The 21,223-nt window shown below is 46.9% G+C and overlaps 1 protein-coding gene across 1 annotated transcript; it reads right to left on the reverse strand.

The window, feature by feature from the left end:
- Window positions 1–3,073: 3,073 nt before the first annotated feature.
- Window positions 3,074–4,589, reverse strand: LOC146712326 (H-2 class II histocompatibility antigen, A-Q alpha chain-like). The gene is made up of 4 exons (XM_085452023.1): window positions 4,464–4,589; window positions 4,134–4,385; window positions 3,369–3,650; window positions 3,074–3,266 (listed from the first exon to the last, which is right to left on the reverse strand). Exons 1-4 carry the CDS (start codon window positions 4,519–4,521, stop codon window positions 3,136–3,138), a joined length of 723 nt encoding a protein of 240 aa, XP_085308149.1. The 5' UTR covers window positions 4,522–4,589; the 3' UTR covers window positions 3,074–3,135.
- Between the last annotated feature and the right edge of the window lie 16,634 nt (window positions 4,590–21,223).

Here is a 21,223-nt window from a genome sequence, read left to right on the forward strand (position 1 = left end):
ACGTCAGTGCGCACACTGTGTCTGAGGAGGATGTGCGGAAGTGCTTCAGGAAGGTGAACGCGCGCAAAGCTACTGGTCCGGACGGGATTCCCGGCCGCGTCCTCAAGTCATGCGCGGCTCAGCTGGCTGGAGTGTTCACGCACATCTTCAACCTTTCCCTCTCTCTGTCTGTAGTCCCAGCCTGCTTCAAAATGGCCACCATCGTCCCTGTACCCAAATCCTCCACCATCTCCTCATTGAACGACTGGCGACCTGTAGCCCTGACCCCCATCGTAAGCAAATGCTTCGAGAAGCTGGTCAGGGACTTCATCTGCTCTGCACTACCCGACTCACTGGACCCTCTACAGTTCGCATACCGCCACAACAGGTCCACTGATGATGCCATAGCCCTGACACTACACACTGCCCTGTCACACCTGGAGAAGAGAGACACGTATGTGAGGATGCTGTTTGTAGATTACAGCTCAGCATTCAATACCATCGTTCCCTCGAAGCTGGACAGGAAACTGCAGGATCTAGGACTGAGCAGCTCCCTCTGCAGCTGGATCCTTAGCTTCCTGTCTGACAGACGCCAGGTGGTCAGACTGGGCAGCATCACCTCATCCCCCATCACACTGAACACTGGTGCTCCACAGGGGTGTGTACTGAGCCCTCTCCTGTACTCACTCTACACCTACGACTGCACGGCCACTAACAACTCCAACATCATTGTGAAGTTTGCGGACGACACTACAGTGGTGGGTCTTATCACCAACGGTGATGAGACGGCTTACAGGGAGGAGGTCAGCGCCCTGACCCACTGGTGTCAAGACAACCATCTCACCCTCAACGTCGCAAAGACAAAGGAGCTGATAGTGGACTTCCGGAGGTGCAGAGAAGTACACACCCCCATCACCATCAACGGCGCTGCTGTGGAGAGAGTGAGCAGCTTCCGGTTCCTTGGTGTACATCTGTCTGAGGATCTTACGTGGTCAGTACACACAAACAAAACAGTGAAGAAGGCGCAGCAGCGCCTCTTCTTTCTCAGGAGACTGAAAAGATTCGGCATGAGCCCCCGCATCCTCAGGACCTTCTATCACTGTGCCATTGAGAGCATCCTCACTGGATGCATCACCACCTGGTATGGCAACAGCACCGCCTACAACTGCAAAGCTCTCCAGCGAGTAGTGCGGTGCTCTGAACGGATAATTGGAGGTGAGCTTCCCTCCCTCCAAGACATCTACAGGAAGCGCTGCCTGAGGAAAGCGGGGAGGATCATCAAGGACTCCAGTCACCCCAGCCATAAACTGTTCAGACTGCTTCCATCAGGAAGGAGGTTCTGCAGCATCCGGTCCCGTACCAGCAGACTGAGAGACAGCTTCTTCCATCAGGCCATCAGACTGCTGAACACGTCATAGATACCTCAGCTTCACTACTGGAACTTCAACATTATGCACTCCATACTGTACAGTAATGCCACTGTTTTGCACATGTCTCACTCTGTATATTTTATATATTTTATTTCATTATTTTTTACTATTTAATTTGTAAAAATGTGTATACACACACACACACACACACACACACACACACACACACACACGTAGGAAAACATTTAGTATACACATCCAGAAATGCATACACTATTATATATTGTACATATATTTATTAGTTTCAGGTTGGCCATTCTTGTATTTTGCTCGTTTGTGTTGTTGTGTTTGCACATCTCTGTTGCTTGTGGGGCTCGCACACAAGAATTTCACTCGCATGTGCTGTGCCAGTGTGCCTGCACATGTGATGTGACAATAAAAGTGATTTGATTTGATTTGATTTGGATTTCTGAGTTCAAATAAAACTGATTTCAAACTGATCTCCTTTGTTTTTGAGGCAGGAAGACAGTCCAGAGTAAATCTGCTGGATCAACCGTGCAGATACTCGCTGTGGTCAGGGAGCTTTGGTTCGCTTTGAATTCCAGAGTCAAACTTTATTGACACAGATGATCACAGACAGAACAGCTCATACAGGTGATGTTCTATTATTACAGTTATTACAGTTTTTACCAAATGCCTAAACACTAACTGTGATTCCTGTAGCACAATCTCTAAAACTATTCAGACTTATAGCAAAACCACTCACTGAGTTTGCAAAACTAAAAGCACAAAAACTGCTTTGCACTCAGTTTGCAATTTTGTAACACACACTTTGCAAAACTGTAGGCACAATTCACTGCACAACACTCAATTTCCAAATTTCCAACACACTCCTAGCAAAAGTATACACATGTATGGCTATCATTAACACTAATTTGCCAACTGTCTGGCACACTTTCACATGTGAAAACTTCTTTAGATAATTAGTTCACTTTGCAATCAGCCTAAGCACTATAATACAGGTAAGCTGTGTGTGCGGAGTACAATGGAGGGAGCAGAAAGAGTGAGAAGTAGAGGAGGCCGAGGAAGAGGACGTGGAGGTGAAGAAGTAGGATGAAGAGGACGACAAGGACAAGGAGGAGCAAGAGGAAGACGAGGAGGGGGCAGAGGAAGCATGTTCACTGCAGACCAAGTAACCCATATAGTCATTATGGCGATTGCAAATAATCCTATACTTGGAAATAAACACTTGTGTTTGTTGTGATGTGTTTGAATAAACACCAGTACTTGAAGTTTGGATCCCTCTATGCTTATGGATCTATGACAGAGGTATGAGCTCAAACTGACATAGCCTACCTTGTGCACAGAGAAAGCAAAAGCCAGATGTGTTTTGTATTCATACCATCAGTGTGCAGTTGGCGCATTGTGTGCTTAGTAGATGATGGCTTGTGTGTACTGTTTGATACGGAAACACCATTTTTACAAAGGTGTGAAGAGTTAATCTAGCTGTGTTTGCTTTTGCAAGAGAACTAAAATGTTTGGATGATTGGGTGACAGGTTTTCTTATCTGTGTGAAGAGTTTTGCAAAATTAGCCAATAGTTACATAACATGTGCTTAAGCAATCAGAAAAAACTGTAAAAGCAGGTGAGACAGGTAAACAGGAAGCAGACAGAACAGAAGAATCTGATGTTTACTACAGGTGAACTCTGTACACTCACGTACAGGTCAGTCACACTGATTATGAGCTCATTATAGAACCATGATGACATCATCACTGTGAGCCAATCAGCTGCACTCATTCCCTTTGATGAGGAAGAAGGTTCCAGCAGCCACACCGAGCAGACCCACAGTCAGACCCACTCCACAGAACACAGAGGGTCCAACACCTGGATCAGACTGAGAGGACGCCTGCACATCTGGAGACAAAGACGAGAAACAGTGAACCACTTATTACTACTGGGCTCAGTCTTCACCTCTGTATTTCTGTCAGTTTCTCTTTTTAAATAAAGTTTTCTCACCATAGATCTTGGTTGCTGGTTCAGTCAGGGCCAGATGTTGCACTGCACAGCTGTAGATGTCTCCCTGCTGTGGGGTGAACTGCAGTCTGGAGATCTGGGTGAAGGTCCCGTCTTTGTTGAGATAGGGAACGTTGATGCTGGATCCTGTGACCTTCTGTCCGTTCTTGGTCCAGGAGACGTTGACAGGAGCAGGATAGAAACCAGTCACGTGACAGATCAGAGTGTTATTCTCTCCAAACTCCACCTCATCTCTGGTGTAGATCATCACACCTGAAGGAGCATCTGTGCACAAACACATCAGGCAGAGGATCAGAGCTTCAGCTGGTTCCCATCAGCAGGTGATCATGATGATGATAAACCAATAAAACGTTCAGGTGTTCACTCAGATGATGTCATCACTGTCTGTGTGAGAGAAGCTAGAGTGAGGTCAGAATCATGAAGTTAAACTACAGACAGACTCAGTTCAGCTTCAGAGGAACTAAAAGGAGGAAAAATAAAATAAACTGTGATCTGCAGTAAATGCAGAATACTGCATTCAGAAATACTGAAATATAAACACAAATATAAACACGTCAGTGTTTCTGTACACATGATCAGTATGAATGTGCTTAAGGTGGAATTATTTCATATATTTAATCAGGTTGAAGCTGGCTGTGTTTGATTGGACAAAGTAAATCAGTGCTGATGATGTCATCAGTGTGTTACTCTACAGAGCGTGCAGGTAAACACAGGTGAGGTGAGACAGGTGTTACATGTTGTATTTACCGCGTTCTAGAGGGAAGTCCTTCATGCCTTTACTGTCAGTCTTCAGGTTAGCTCTGCAGATCTGTTGATTACCCACAGCTGTGTCATAAGTTCCTTCCTGGTAGTGGAAAGGGTTGATGACAAAAGGAGGCTGGGGGTAGATCAACTCCTGTTTGTTGAAGTCTGCGTAGGCTTTCTCTTCACCATCCAGTCCATACATGGTCTCTCCATCAGAGTCTGAACAGCCATTGATTCTAATGTCACTGTGCAGACCTGAAACACATCAAACACTGATCAGTGACCTGATCAATAACCTGATCAATAAGCTGCTGTTTACAGAGACAAACTCACCGTCAGCAGAGACACAGAGGACACAGGAGAGGAAGAGGAGCAGCTCCTTCATCTTCATCAGCAGCTCTCTGACAGTTAAACTGTGAGTGTGTGTGTGAACCTCACAGAGTGTGTGTGAGAGTCTGTGAGTGAACTGAAAGTGCAGCTGAGCTCTAACACAGAGCAGCCAATCACAGAGCTCACAGCTCATGATGTCATCAGTGTCCAGGCAGACAGCAGCTGGAGGTGAACATGATCTGACACACACAGCACGATCAATAATCAATATTTATAGACTCTGTCTTTTCAAAACTTAAATAGAGTTTGTTTGGGTTTTATATCATTTATTTCATTTTTCTGCCTGCTCACAACAGGAAAACAAGGAAAAGGGAAAACGTCACTGTAAACAAAAAAACTATGATATAAACGTGTTTAGTTTATTTATTTTGATATCACTGGTGTATTTTACTGGTCATAAATAAAATAACTGGTTTCAGAAACATATCCAGCTGACCTCCCACTGACTCTATGATCAATTATTTTTAACTGATTGAGACTGAAGTAGAGTGTCACATTTATTATCTGACAATAAAAATGTTCACGTGTTAATGAATCAGTCGTGATGACTATCCACTGAATGAAGTCAAATTGACAGAATTAAAACTAACAGTCTGAATACAGGACTTTAACTTGTGATGGAGAACTTCATTTCTGCTTGATGATAAAGAGACCGTTCTCCTCTACAGAGGTCTTAGTTCAGGTTTAAAGGTCAAGTCTAACAGCTTTTGTGACATTTGAAGAAACTATTGAACATTTCTGGTGACCTGCAGCTGACTGTGTTTCTTCTCTTCCAGTTGGTCTTTTTTACTCAGTAAACTGTGACTCTGTGATGAAGCTGCTCTTCTGTCTCTCAGTGCAAAGTCTCATCCTGTCCTTATCCTGTGTCCTGATGTCAGTGAAATGCTTAGACAACTGCTTGTGACCTAAAGAGAAAAAAAAAAAAAAGGAAAGGGCTATGAATAAGATATGAAATAAATATGAAAAATTAAAGGGTAAATTTAACTAAGAAGGAATAAAATATGAAAAATTAAGGTTAAAAATGAAATAACTGTACAACACAAATTAGAATGAAGGGTAAATTTAACTGGGAAAGAATAAGATAAAATATATAAATTAAATTGAAAATAAAATAACTGTACAACAAAATACACAATATAGAACTATATAAGAATGTATGAAGAAATATAAATAAATAAATAAATAAATAAATAAATATATATATATGCACACATACACACACACACAATAACAGCAGCTGTACAAGTATTAACTGGAAATGAAGAATATAATGTCCAGTGTTGTGCAATCCACATTATGTCTTGTGCAGTGCAAATATGCTTAAAGTGATTTAAGTGATGAAGTGAAAACAATGTCCAGAAAGTCCAGTGTGTGTGTAAGAACTGTATGTGTGGGTCAGTACTGTGTGGTGGTGTGATTGAGAGACCGTATCGCCTGCGGGAAGAAGCTCCTCCTCAGTCTCTCTGTGTTGGTCTTCAGGGAGCGGAATCGCTTTCCTGACCTCAGCAGAGAGAACAGTCTGTTGTTGGGATGGCTGAGGTCCTTCACCATCTTCCTGGCCTTGGTCCAGCACCGCCTGCTGTAGATTGAGTGCAGGTCAGGGAGCTCGGAGCGGATGGTGCGCTCAGCTGACCGCACAACCCTCTGTAGAGCTCGTCTGTCCTGCATGGTGCTGTTCCCGAACCAGGTTAAGATGTTTCCCGCCAGGATGCTCTCTATGGTGCAGGAGTAAAAGTTCCTGAGCACCTTGGAGGGCAGTTGGAAGTCTCTCAAGCGTCTGAGGTGGTAGAGACGCTGACGGGTCTTTTTCACCACGGTGTTGATGTGACAGGACCATGACAGGTCCTGCGTGATGTGAACTCCGAGGTATTTGAAGCTGTCCACTCTCTCCACTGGGCACTCGTTGATGACGGGGGTCTGGTAGTTCCTCTCCTGCTTAGTGCTGAAGTCCACTATCAGCTCCTTTGTCTTACTGACGTTTAGAAGGAGGTTGTTCCTCTGGCACCAGTTCTCCAGATTCCTAATCTCCTTCAGGTAGGCCGTCTCGTTGTTATCAGAGATCAGGCCCACCACGACGGTGTCGTCAGCAAACTTGATGATGGTGGTGGAGCTGGTAGTGGCCACACAGTCATATGTGTACAAAGAGTACAGCAGGGGGCTCAGAACACACCCCTGGGGGGCTCCAGTGCTGAGAGTGGTGGAGGCTGAGACATGTCCGCCCATCCTTACTGCCTGTGGTCTGCCAGTTAGGAAGTTGGAGATCCACTGACACATAGATGAGCTGAGTCCCAGATGCTCCAGCTTGGTGGTGAGTGTGGAGGGAATTATGGTGTTAAATGCAGAGCTGTAATCTATGAAGAGCATTTTAACATAATTCCCCCTTCTAGTGTCCAAGTGAGTGAGTGATGTGTGGAGGAGGTGAGAGATGGCATCGTCTGTGGAACGATTTGGACGGTAAGCAAACTGTAGTGGGTCCAGTGTGTCTGGTAGTGAAGAACTGATGAAGTCTCTGACCAGGCGTTCAAAGCACTTCATCACTACTGAGGTGAGGGCTACAGGGCGATAGTCATTGAGAGAAGCAGGGTGGGGTTTCTTCGGGACAGGAACAATGATGGACTCTTTGAAGCATGTGGGGATCATGAATGATCATGAATATCTCAGTGAACACAGGAGCTAGCTGGTATGCGCAGTCTCTTAGGATACGACCTGGGATGCCGTCTGGTCCTGCTGCTTTCCTGGTGTTCACTCTCTTGAAGGCTCTCCTTACTTCATGCTCGGAGATGACGAGCACGTTTCCGGTGCTGGCAGTATCTTCCTGTCTGCAGCCGTTAGCGCCGCTAACACTAGCATTGTTGGAGACCTTAGCTGCAGCCTCGAAGCGAGCATAGAAAGTGTTCAGCTCGTCTGCCAGAGTCACGGCCGCGTTCGTCATACCGGTTGTTGGTGCTTTATAGTCCGTTATTGTCCTTAGTCCCCGCCACAGGCTCCTAGAGTCACTCTGTTGGAGTTGTGACTCTAGTTTCCTCCCGTAGCGCTGCTTCGCCTCTTTCACCGCCCTCCGCACGTTATATGACACGGCTTTGTACGGGTCCATGTCCCCCGTCGTGAGTCCCGTGTTGTAGGCAGTGGTGCGGGATCTCTGAGCGTCGCGGATGGTTTTATCCACCCACGGCTTCTGGTTGGGAAACGTTGTGATAGTCTTTGTCTCCACGGTATCATCCGCTAGTTTCCCGATGAATCCCACAACCGCTTCCGTAAACACGTTGACGTCATCGTCGGAGCTGTTTCTGAACATGCCCCAGTCTGCGTCATCGAGTGCGTCCTTTAACTTTCTTTCTTCAAAGACAGCAGAGACTCACGGAGCCTGTGGCGGGGCATTCAGACCATCACAGATTACAAGCCCCCACCACAGACTTGTGATAGCACTATCCCCCTGCTGAACGAGCTGAACACTTTCTTTGCTCGCTTTGAAGTCCGAAACAGCACCACTGCACAGAAGATCCCACCCCCTCCTGGTGACCAGGTGATGACTCTGTCCCCGGACAGCATGAGGAGATCCCTCAGCAGGATCAATGCACGTAAAGCTCCGGGTCCTGACAACATTCCTGGTCGTGCACTGAGAGACTGTGCAGTGGAACTCACTGATGTCTTCACAGACATCTTCAACATATCACTCATCCAGGCTGTCGTCCCCACATGTTTTAAAGCCACCACAATCATTCCGGTCCCAAAAAAGTCATCTCCCTCCTGCTTTAATGACTACCGTCCTGTTGCACTTACTCCCATCCTGATGAAGTGCTTCGAACGACTAGTCATGCAACACATCAAGACTGTCCTGCCCCCCTCCCTGGATCCCTTCCAGTTTGCGTATCGGCCCAACCGCTCAACCGATGATGCCATCTCCACTGCACTCCACTCGGCACTCACACACCTGGACAAAAAAGATTCATATGTTCGAATGCTGTTCATAGATTTCAGTTCAGCATTCAACACCATAATCCCCCAACAGCTCACTCAAAAACTGGTCCAGCTGGGGCTCAACACCTCACTGTGCAACTGGCTGTTGGATTTCCTCACCGGAAGACCTCAAGCAGTACGGGTCGGCAGTAATACATCCAGCACCATCATTTTAAACACGGGGGCCCCGCAGGGATGTGTGCTGAGCCCCCTCCTCTTCACTCTGCTGACCCATGACTGCACTCCATCATACAGCTCCAACCTCTTCATCAAGTTTGCGGACGACACAACGGTGGTGGGTCTCATTAGCAACAGGGATGAGACCGACTACAGAAGTGAGGTGAGACGCCTGGCCACGTGGTGTGCTGACAACAATCTCTCTCTGAATGTGGAGAAGACGAAGGAGATTGTTGTGGACTTCAGGAGAATGCACACCCAACATGCTCCTCTGACCATTGACGGAGCGTCTGTGGAGAGAGTGAGCAGCACCAAGTTCCTGGGTGTGCACATCACAGAAGATCTCTCCTGGACGAACAACACCACAGCACTGGCCAAGAAATCACAGCAGCGTCTCTTCTTTCTCCGCAAACTAAGAAGAGCAGGAGCACCAGCCCCCATCATGTACACTTTCTACAGAGGCACCATCGAGAGCATCCTGTCGAGCTGCATCACTGTGTGGTTTGGAGCCTGCAATGCGTCCTGTCATAGAACCCTCCAACGCATAGTGAGGGCTGCGGAGAGGATCATTGGTGTCTCTCTCCCCTCCCTCCAGGACATTTACAGCACCTGTCTCACTAAAAAAGCCCTTTGCATAGCGGCTGATCCCACGCACCCAATGCAAGCTGCTGCCGTCAGGGAGGAGACTGCAGAGTCTCCAGGCCAGGACCAGCAGACTGAAGGACAGCTTCATCCATCAGGCTGTCAGGAAGCTTAACTCCCTCCCGATTCTGCCCCCTCTCCCCTCTTCTCCACCACGGTCTCACTGAACTCTGTCACACACACACACAAACACACACACACACACACACACACACTCACTCTCTGACGCACTCACTGGCCTGCTCCAGTCACTTTGTGGAGCATTGGACTGCCATTACCTCATAAGACTTTGTTGTTACACTATCTCTTATCGTATACTACTAAATCTCCATTTGCACTATTTGCCTATTTTGCACCACTATGCCTCCTTACTTGAATATTGTATATTGTATATTGCATAGCTTTTTTTTGTTATACGTGAAATTGTATTGTATTTATTTAAATTTTTACTTTTTAATTATTTTATTTGCATTTTTCTAATCACTAGGGTTTGAGAGTAACGCAATTTCTATTCTGTGTATGTCCTGTACATGTGGCAGAATTGACAATTAAAGTTGACTTGACTTGACTTAACGCGGCCACCGATTGATCAGTCCAGCACGCGATCTTCCTCTGAACCGGAACTTCCTGTTTCAGCCTTTGTTTGTATTTTGGCATGAGGAAGATGGCGGCGTGATCAGATTTGCCAAACGGAGGGCGGGATTGTGCCTTGTAGCCGTCCTTGACCATAGTGTAGCAGTGGTCCAGTGTCCCTTCACCTCTGGTGGGGCAGGTGATGTGTTGATAAAAGTTCGGCGCTGCGCGTTTGAGGTTGGCGCTATTAAAGTCCCCCATCACAATAAGCGCAGCGTCCCGGTGTTGTGTCTGGTGCTGTGTGAGTGCCTCATGCAGCTCGCATAAGGCGGTGACCGTGTCCGCTTGTAGTGGAATATAAACGGCACTTACAATGACCGATGTAAATTCCATCCATCCATCCATCCATCCATCTTCAACCGCTTATCCGAGGCCGGGTTGCGGGGGCAGCAGCCTAAGCAAAGAGGCCCAGACCTCCCTCTCCCCAGCCACCTCCTCCAGCTTATCCGGGGGAACACCAAGGCGTTCCCAGGCCAGCCGAGAGATATAATCTCTCCAGCGTGTCCTGGGTCTGCCCCGGGGCCTCCTCCCGGTGGGACATGCCTGGAACACCTCACCCAGGAGGCGCCCAGGGGGCATCCTTGTCAGATGCCCGAACCACCTCAGCTGACTCCTTTCGATGTGGAGCAGCAGCGGCTCTACTCTGAGCCCCTCCCGGATGGCCGAACTTCTCACCCTATCTCTAAGGGAGAGGCCAGCCACCCTTCGGAGGAAGCTCATTTCTGCCGCTTGTATCCGCGATCTCGTTCTTTCGGTCACTACCCACAGCTCGTGGCCATAGGTGAGGGTAGGGACGTAGATCGACCGGTAAATTGAGAGCTTTGCTTTTACACTCAGCTCCCTCTTCACCACGACGGACCGGTGCAGCGTCCGCATTACTGCAGCTGCAGCCTCAATCCGTCTGTCGATCTCCGGCTCCCTTCTCCCATCACTCGCGAACAAGACCCCGAGATACTTGAACTCCTCCACTTGGGGCAGGAACTCATCCCCGACCCGGAGAGGGCACTCCACCCTTTTCCGGCTGAGAACCATGGCCTCAGATTTGGAGGTGCTAATCCTCATTCCCGCTGCTTCACACTCGGCTGCGAACCGTTCCAGTGCGAGCTGGAGGCCCTCACCTGATGAAGCCAACAGAACCACATCATCTGCAAAAATCAGAGATGAGATTCTGAGGCCACCAAAGCGAAAGCCCTCCGCCACTTGGCTGCGCCTAGAAATCCTGTCCATAAAAATTATGAACAGAACCGGAGACAAAGGGCAGCCCTGGCGGAGCCCATCACCCACCGGGAACGAGTCCGACTTATTGCCGGCAATGCGAACCAAGCTCCTGCAACGGTTGTATAGGGATCGAATGGCCCGTAGCAATGGGCCAGACACCCCATACTCCCGCAGCACCTCCCACAGGACACCCCGAGGGACACGGTCGAATGCCTTCTCCAAGTCCACAAAACACATGTAGACTGGTTGGGCAAACTCCCATGCGCCCTCAAGTACCCTCGAGAGGATAAAGAGCTGGTCCAGTGTTCCGCGACCAGGACGAAAACCGCATTGTTCCTCCTGTATCCGAGGTTCGACTAGCGGACGAACTCTCCTTTCCAGCACCCTGGCATAGACTTTCCCAGGGAGGCTGAGGAGTGTGATCCCCCTGTAGTTGGAACACACCCTCCGGTCCCCCTTCTTAAAGATGGGGACCACCACCCCGGTCTGCCAGTCCACAGGTACTGCCCCTGATCTCCACGCAACATTGCAAAGGCGTGTCAACCAGGACAGCCCTACAACGTCCAGAGCCTTCAGGAACTCGGGGCGGACCTCGTCAACACCAGGGGCTCTGCCACCAAGGAGTTGTTTAACTGCCTCAGTGACCTCGCCCCCGGAAATTGGCGGGTCATTCCCCTCATCCCCAGACTCTGCTTCCTCCTCGGAAGACGTGTCAGTGGGATTAAGGAGGTCCTCGAAGTATTCCTTCCACCGCCTGACAATTTTCTCAGTCGACGTCAACAGCGCTCCACCAGCACTATACACAGTGCAGGTAGAGCACCGCTTTCCCCTCCTGAGACGCCTGACGGTTTGCCAGAATCTCTTCGAGGCAGTCCGAAAGTCTTTTTCCATGGCCTCTCCGAACTCCTCCCACACCCGAGTTTTTGCTTCAGCCACTGCCCGAGCCGCATTCCGCTTGGCCTGTCGATACCTGTCAGCTGCCTCCGGAGTCCCACAGGCTAACCAAGCCAGATAGGACTCCTTCTTCAGCCTGGTGGCTCCCTTCACCTCTGGTGTCCACCATTTGGTTCGGGGATTACCACCACGGCAGGCACCAACCACCCTGCGGCCGCAGCTCAATGCAGCAGCTTCGGCAATGGAGACGCTGAACATGGTCCATTCGGACTCAATGTCCCCAGTCTCCCTCGGAATGCTGTTGAAGCTCTGCCGGAGGTGTGCGTTGAAGATCTCGCAGACTGGGGCCTCTGCTAGACGTTCCCAGCACACCCTCACTACGCGTTTAGGTGCACCAGGTCTGTCCAGTGTCCTCCCCCGCCACCTGGTCCAACTCACCACCAGGTGGTGATCAGTTGACAGCTCAGCCCCTCTCTTTACCCGAGTGTCCAGAACATATGGTCGCAGGTCTGGTGATACGATTACAAAATCGATCATCGACCTACAGCCTAGAGCGTCCTGGTGCCACGTGCACTTATGGACACTCTTATGTTCGAACAGGGTGTTCGTTATGGACAAACTGTGATTAGCACAGAAGTCCAATAACAAAGCACCGCTCGGGTTCAGATCAGGGAGGCCGTTCCTCCCAATCACGCCCCTCCAGGTCTCGCTGTCGTTGCCCACGTGAGCATTGAAGTCTCCCAGCAGGACAACAGAGTCTCCAGGTGGAGCACCTTCCAGAACGCCCCCCAGGGACTCTAAGAAGGCTGGGTACTCTGAACTGCCACTCGGCGCATAAGCGCAGATGACAGTCAGGACCCGTTCCCCGACCCTAAGGCGCAGGGAACAAACCCTCCCGTCCACCGGGAAAAACCCCAACGTACCGGCAGCAAGCCGAGGGGATATTAGAATACCCACCCCAGCCCGCCGCCTCTCACCAGGGGCAACTCTGGTGATGTAAATTCCCGAGGTAGATAAAAAGGACGACACATGATGGACAGCAGTTCCAGATTTGGTGTGCAGGAGCGTGTGAGAGGAACAACGTTCGCACTGTTGCACCAGTTGTTGTTCACCATTAAACACACGCCGCCTCCCCTTGACTTCCCCGAGTCCCGTGTCCTGTCCATGCGGTGAACCGAGAAGAACTCGGCCGGCTGGATGGCGTGGTCCGGCACCGCTGGGTTCAGCCATGTCTCGGTGAAGCAGAGGAGATTGCAGTCCCGAATGTCTCTCTGGAACTTTATCCTGGCCCTGAGGTCATCAAGCTTGTTCTCCAGTGACTGGACGTTGGCGAGCAGGATGCTAGGCAGAGGTGTGCGGTGTGCACGAGCTCTCAGCCTGTTCCTGACGCCGGCTCGCTTCCCTCTAGGCCGCCGCCGCCGCTTCCCTTTGTTCTCCCTCAAGATCTCACTCGGCCAGCTCGGATCCGGAGTTAAAAACTTCGAATTGTGAGTACATTGTATACCAATAGAAACAAGAGTGTCACCGTCATACCTAATGTACCCAATGGTGATGATTTTGCCTATTTAGAAACGCTAAAAACTAACTTAAAAAACAAAGACAAAGACAAAGTGGTCGGAGCAGTCGTGACGGCAGCCGACCTCACCGGCGCCATCTTATAATTTTCCTTACCTTTCATACCTTTCATATACTGTGTTCTTCTGTGGTGAACAGTGTGCATCAAACTTTTAAACCACTTTGTCGTACTTATTCCTGTCACCAGTGTTGGGACTAACGCGTTATTAAGTAAGGCGTTACAGTAACTACGTTATTATTGTGGTAACGAGCACGGTAACTAGTTATTATGCCAAAACCAGGAACGCGTTAGTCGTTACTGGGATTCAGATAGGGTCGTTACTCGTTACTTCGTGTGGTGGCTATCGCGGAGCTTCCACAGATTCAGTAACATTAGCAAGTGGTGGAGGCCAGCAGGTGGATGAGAGAAAGCAACACGTTCTCGGGCTGGAGAAAGGGGACACAGAAGGAAAAGAAACCTGAGGCGTCTGCCGGTCCAAGTGTGAACTGAACTTCAGGTAAGAAGTTATGACCTGCAGTCTCTCTGGGTCAGATATGAACCAAGTTTAGGTGGAGTTTATTTTCGTTGTGCTGACTTTTTCCGTACTGCGTGCTAGCTAGCATGACGGAGTTTCTATACAGCTGGGTGGTGCTATGAAGTTAATGATGTTGAACTTTATTTTGTTCATAAGTTATTAGAGTTGCCAACCGTCCCGTCTGGTATTCAGAGAAAATATTACGCGTTTCTTATTGAGGTGAAAAGGAACAGTTTGTCCCGTAATTCAGCTACAATGAAAAAGGCACAAAGCTGCAGTTATTCTGTGTCTTTGCTGCACAGCTGCCTCTTCTTCTTTCATTCTCCCCCCTCTCTCTCCCGTTTCTACTTCAATCATGAAAACTGATCAATGATCAGCTGATCGGCTTTTCTCTCTTGTTTGTTTATCGCCCACTTTGCGCCAAAAGAGGAAACCAGCGGATGTCGCGCTAAACAACAGCAGCACGTTTAAGCTTGATCAGCTGTTGTTAGAATTTATTTAATATTAATTTCTAGTATCAGCTGATGTTTGCTGGAGCCACAGCTGTAAAGCTGCTGGTCATGATGTCGGTTTGGATATGTGGTGAGAGGGAAACATGAAGATGAAACCAGGAGATGTCCTTACTGGATCATCAGAGCTGAACAGGTGATGGAGAAACAGGTTTACCTTTTAGGTGACATGAATGAGTTGAAGTTATGAACTGTTTCTGAGAGACAAATAACACCAGGATCCTTTTTTAAGTAGCTGACAGCTGGTAACTGTGCAGGGGCGGGTCTAGCAAAGTGTTGCCAGGGGGCAGGTAGGGCATTAACAGGGAGAGGGGGACACAAAGAAATACTTTCTTATTCTCATTTAAAATATCTAGCTTTTAAAAAATAATTATCTGAATCTTACAACAAACGATTGATAGATTGATGCATATATACCATCAGAACAGTGAACATCACTGTCACAACAGTGTTTATTTTCATTCAAAGGCTTTATGATTTTTCCTATAATGGTGGGCCGGTCTCTAGTCAAAATGTCCGGGCCAATTTTCTGTCCCAGTCCAGCCCTGTATGCAGCTCATCTGCAGTCTGGTGTTACCTACATCTTCCTATTCAGAAGGCAGAATTTCCGAGTTCCGAGTACAATCGAACGCACCACGACTGCAGTTTTTGTGTTGGATGTAAAAGGCGCACATGACGCTGTGACGTAGGCTAGAATCATGGCAGCAGTCAATGACGGTCCAGGCGTGGGATTTCTCTCGTGGAAATATGCACATTATCTTTTCCTTTCTATTGGTAGGTGGCACAGTGCACTGTGGCAAGTAAGCAAGCTAGAAGACTGCAAAGTTATGGAAGCAACACATTAACAAGAGAAGTCTGAGTAAAACCAAAGTTACTTTCCCTAGTAACTAGTTACTTTGAAAGTAACGAGTAACTTGAAGTAACTGAGTTACTTTTGAGAGAAGTAACTAGTAATGTAACTAAGTTACTATTTTAAAGTAACTTACCCAACGCTGCCTGTCACCAACTTCCTCAAACTCAAACGTGTTGAAGACTTGAGGACCAGCTACCGTGAGCAGCAATGCAATTTTCCTGGCATCGGGTTTAGAGTCCAGTCCCATGGCAGCCATATACAGCTCAAACTGCTTCTTAAAACACCGCCAGTTGCTGTCCACATTCCCCACCAGTTTCAGTCCCACCGGTGGCTTCAAACTTTCCATCTCAAACAGAACTTTGAGCTGCTATCGCTTCCACTCTCCCACTTTTACTCCTGGTACCATGTGTTGTCTTCGTAGAGCTTTGAAAAATAACACAGCATCCACTTGTCTTTTGCGAGCTACTGCTCCAAACATTTGATTCACCATTCACAGACCAGTCTTCTTTTATGGAGGCAATGCCCCTAGAGGCATTCATGAGCCCTCTCAAATACAGCGCCCCCTGCTGGCAAACCCTATCACCACATGAACACCCACACATCACCACAGCCAGGAGGAGGGGTGGTCTGCTTCTCCCCACCACAGGAAAAAGGGTAACACCACCTGGGTCTGGGTGCAGTTTCCCCCTCCAGCGGCAAGAGTACCTCTATGTCTGTCTCCACGTTGGGTGAGTGTGGAGTGAGTGCATATGAGAGCATGAGGGTGGGAATGGATGTTTGTGTCTGTGTGTGCCTGTATGTCTGTGTCTATATATCAGGTTGGGTGTCAGGCGCCACCTCTCTGGGGACATCTCAGGCCCTCCAAGATTTGGAGGCCTATCTCCACCCACCACCACTTCCCCTGCCAGTGGCGGACTCCCTCAGACATCGGTGCGTTGGTGGTTCTTTGTGTCCGGGGATGGGCGTCCAGGTACACACCGGATCACTCCTGGTGGCTGCTTGTCGGGGCCTGGAGCCTGGTGCTCGCTCGGGCCACTTCGGGGGTGGGGTGCCCCTGGAGTATTGTATTTTTTGTCTGCTTATTTTGTTGGTTTTTGTTTTTTGCCCTTTATCCTGTGAGATTATTCTGTTATCATATGTTATCTTATACTTGTAGTTAAAGTAGTTGAATAATGTTAACTGCTGTAGGTCATATATTATCCTTTAGTTTGGATGGTGTGCTGTGTATGTAGTTTAGTCCTTATTATACTTTTGGGTTAAAAGAACATAATCATTTTGTAGTTCATTAGATAAGTGCGCATCACTCTGTATCCTTGATCTGCTGTGAATGTCTTACACTGTTTTCTTGACATGCTTTACTGTTGAATCATGAAGAGAAAGGAGACTCTATGTCTAGGATAGATGAGACAGACCACATTCCATACCCCCACCCTTTCAGAGGGTAGAAAGACAGGGAGCCGAGGTCATAACTTAGGCACCGTAACAGAGAAAGAACGTGAATGTTTAGGCTTTTATGACTAGGTGGGGGCCACTAGAGGCTATAAGAGGCTGTGAGATCTGTCACCATTTTGAGACTTGCGGTGACCCTCTGCAGGCATGTCTCCCCATCATGTTGGTCCTTATGCTCTTAAGTGTTGAATTGTATGGAATAAATGATTGTTGATTGAGCATTTATACACCGAGTATTGTCCTTCCTTCAGCCCAAAGATTCAAAGAATTGGGAGATTTCAACAATCCCCAAATAAAATAAACAATAAAAGGTGAATCAAATAGACCATTACGGCAAGGCTGGGATGGTCCATTTGGTAAAGTAAATCCGTTGGGCATCTTTCTTCGCCTTTAGACAATAATTCTGATGCAAAAGAGTCAAACGGGACAGGCAGAAAAAAAAAAAAATAATAATAATAATAATAATAATAATTTGAGATACAATAAATAAAATAAGTTTTGGTACAGAGTATCGGATCAGTATCGTCGATACCACCCTGAATATTACTTGGTATCGGATTGGAAAGGAAATCAGTGGTATCGCACATCACTAACAGAAACCCAGACACAAGATTAGTTCTGCCCTCCAGTCACTTTTAATTTTTTGCCTCAGGGCTCTCCACCTCCTACTCGGTTTGACTTGACAAACAGTGCATATTATGTTAGCGCGATCTGCCTTATTACAAAACCTGACATTACTGTGCGCTGCGTTTAGGTGACCATGATGAGACAGACAGAGTCTGAAAAACTCCCTTTGAAAGGGTGGAAACCTCCGGCAGAGCCATGCTCAGGGAGGGACAGCCATGTACTCTGACTGGCTGAGGTTGATGGGAAGGAGACAGGACAACATATACACTGTGGAAGAGAGCAAGAGATACATACTAACTAATGAATAAATGCAGAGAGGTGTATAAACACAGAGTGACTGAATAAGAAAAACTACATATATCATGTGAAGCCCGCAGGAGCCCCAGCTTACTGCAACATAAATGAGGGAAGATTCAGGGTCACCTGATCCACCCGAACTATGTTATTTGTCAAAAAGGAAAGTTTTAAGGCTAATCTCAAAAGCAGAGACAGGTGTTTGTCTCCTGAATTCATCTTGAGAGCTGTTTCTACAGAAGAGGGGCCTGAGAGCTGAAGACTCAACCTGCCTTTCAACCTTAAAATACTCTTGGAACCACAAGTAAGCCTGCAGTCTGAAAGAATATGAGAACCATTTGAGATAAGACTTGGCCCAAACTTCAATAGGATGAACCAGAAGACCTTTTTTCACATCAACTGCCAAGGGTGACTTTTAATGAATTTTTGAATTTGATGCAATATTGAGTATCTGTAATGAACCTGAGAGTAACTGTCCCTTATCTGTTATAAAACTACACGGTGCTATGAAATACAAAATCGCAGAACCAGGGTCAACCTGAATAATTCAATCAGGTCATTGCAATAGAATCACATCATTTTTAAAACTTCATTACAAATCATACTTGATAGTTGGCATCAACCTTTCAACACATTCTTCCTCTGGGCCACCTACTCTACACCTGGGCCAAGTTTCATCTCTATAATAATAATCACAATTTGTCTTCACCTTCCTGAAGCACTGGCTTTTAGAAAAAAGACACCCCCAGAAACAAACTTTAGGGCCAAAGGTGGTTTATAGTTCATATTGCAAATTCTAAATGTTTTATTCATGTACTTGGGAGGTTTTATTTCATTTGCATTAACACAACAAAAATGGTCAAAAAAAAGATGTGAAGTGGCCACAAATGGCCAGCGCAGAGCCCAGAGGCTTAATTCGTAACATGACAATAAATGCCATATCCCCACGCCGTATGATCGTCATGTTAGAGACAGGGCAGTGAAAGTGTCCTGTCATCCTACATATTTGGCTGCACTGGCATATCATTTCATCTCTAAGAGAGGAAAAAAAACCTGCATGTAATTTAAATGTAGTTGTATAGAATGCAATCAGTTTATCTATCAGATTGTACATGTTAAGAAAAACATCTGAGCCATCCTCAGTGATGAAAGCAAAATGGTGTGGATCACAAGAGCTGTCAAGAAATGTGGTGAACAGGAAATAAAACATTTTGTCCTGCTGATGAATGCACTGACCTGTACAATGTGACCCCCCATTACAAAAGACAAGGCACTGTGTGTACGTGTGTGTGTGTGTGTGTGTGTGATCTTACAACACAAGAAACAGATCTGTCAGGATGTGCTTACAATAAAACCTCCCCCAGCACCAGCGTGGCTGGAGAGCTAGTCAGAGACAAAGGAATGTCTTTGATCATACAGTTTGTCTGTATGTTTAGGTCAGTATGTCTCTTCAGCCACTTATTTCTGCACGTGTGTTGAACTTCTGTCAGAGGTGGAGATGTTTAGCTGATGGTTGGAGCAGAGATTTCTCTGTAGAGCAGCAGATTCGTCTGAAGAATCACTGAAATGTTTTCTTTTGTTCTTCCTGTGAAACTGGACCAAACATCCAGAGACTGTAAGTCCAGATTTAACCGATTCAATCTTTTCTCAGATTAGATGCATGTAAAACCATTTTTATGTCATGACTCCATATGAGTTTTATAATCTGATCATGTTTGTTCATGAAGACAAATAAACCAGTGTGCAGGAATCTACATGACTTATACACCTGCAGTTAACCCAGTGGTTCCAAACTGTTTTCAATCAATCAATCAATCAATCAATCAATCAATCAATCAATCAATCAATCAATCAATCAATCAATCAATCAATCAATCAATCTTTATTTATAAAGCACTTTTCATACAAAAAAAATGTAGCACAAAGTGCTTTACATAGTTAAAAGCAGCCCACCCCACCCTCCAACTCACTCCCCACACTCTCATTAACATAAACGATGTGAATACACACATATCCCCCCCCACACACACACACATACACACACACACACACACACTTAAAGAGTAAAAATTGGGCTGGGCTCGCATGAGTCAAGTGAGGAAACACTATATCAGGGAGCCGTCTGCACCGGGAGCCGGTCACAGACCGCAGCCTCCAGGCTGGGCACACAGCAGGAGGGAGGCAAAGGAGCCCCCCAGCCAGGCTGAGAGGACCCCAGAGACCCAGCAGCCACGGTCGATCACAGCCCCGGTGCAGAGAGCGCCCTCCGAGGAAACACTGGAGATATGACACAATAGGATATATACAGGGTAAAATGATAAAATAAATAAGAACAGGATACAATATAAATATAAATATAAATAGAGTAAGAAGATTAAAAAATGAATAAGAATAAAATCAATAAATATTAGGTAAATCCTAAATTAATAATAGAATAACAGGATAGAATAAATAAGCATAAAATAAATAAACGCTAAGTAAAAGCTAAATTAAAAAGGTGGGTCTTGAGCCTGTTCTTAAAAACATGTACGTTCTCTGCGGCCCTGAGCTCCTCCGGCAGGCTGTTCCACAGACGAGGACCATACCACTGAAAAGCTGCCTCTCCGTGAGTATGTGTCCTGACTTTAGGGACAATCAAAAGGCCAGTGCCAGAGGACCTCAGGGTCCGCGAGGGTTCGTATGGTAAAAGCAGATCTGAGAGATAAGAAGGCCCAAGACCATTAAGACATTTAAAAACCAATAAAAGAACTTTAAAATCGATCCTGAAACACACGGGGAGCCAGTGCAGCGATTCTAAAACCGGTGTAATGTGGGCCCGCCCTCTGGTCTTCGTCAGCACACGAGCTGCCGAGTTTTGCAAAAGTTGTAAAGTTGAAATATTCTTCTTAGGAAGACCAGAGAGCAGGGCATTACAGTAATCAATGCGACTGGTAATAAAAGCATGCATCAGCATCTCCGTGTTGGCCCGAGAGAGAATAGGGCGACTCTGGCTATATTTTTTAGATGATAAAATCCAATTTTAGTTACATGTTTAACATGTGGGATAAAACCAAGCTCAGAGTCAAAAATAACACCCAGGTTTTTCACTTGTAGCGAAGGACATAGTGAAAATGCCTCTAATTTAGACAAGAGTTTCTCTCTCTGAGCCTCAGGACCGACGATTAAAACTTCAGTTTTGTCCTGGTTAAGCTGTAAAAAGTTTTCTGCCATCCAAGATCTTATATCCAAGATACAGTTAAAAAGGGCATCCATTGGTCTGGTGTCATCAGGAGACACGGAGATGTACAGCTGCGTGTCATCAGCGTAACTGTGGAAGTTCACTCCATGCCTCCTGATGACACCGCCGAGAGGGAGCATATA

The sequence above is a fragment of the Copadichromis virginalis genome, linkage group LG3, assembly GCF_057382275.1.
Source record: "Copadichromis virginalis isolate Kocher_CV1m ecotype Utaka linkage group LG3, C_Virginalis_male_GT1.1, whole genome shotgun sequence".
Lineage (NCBI taxonomy): Eukaryota > Metazoa > Chordata > Actinopteri > Cichliformes > Cichlidae > Copadichromis > Copadichromis virginalis.

Excerpts from the sequence above, each read along its gene's own strand:
- LOC146712326 (XM_085452023.1), bottom strand. The coding sequence starts at position 4,521 with ATGAAGATGAAGGAGCTGCTCCTCTTCCTCTCCTGTGTCCTCTGTGTC. Across the intron at positions 4,386-4,463 it reads CCTCTGTGTCTCTGCTGACG|GTCTGCACAGTGACATTAGA; the intron begins GTGAGTTTGTCT and ends GATGTGTTTCAG. Across the intron at positions 3,651-4,133 it reads GGACTTCCCTCTAGAACGCG|ATGCTCCTTCAGGTGTGATG; the intron begins GTAAATACAACA and ends GTTTGTGCACAG.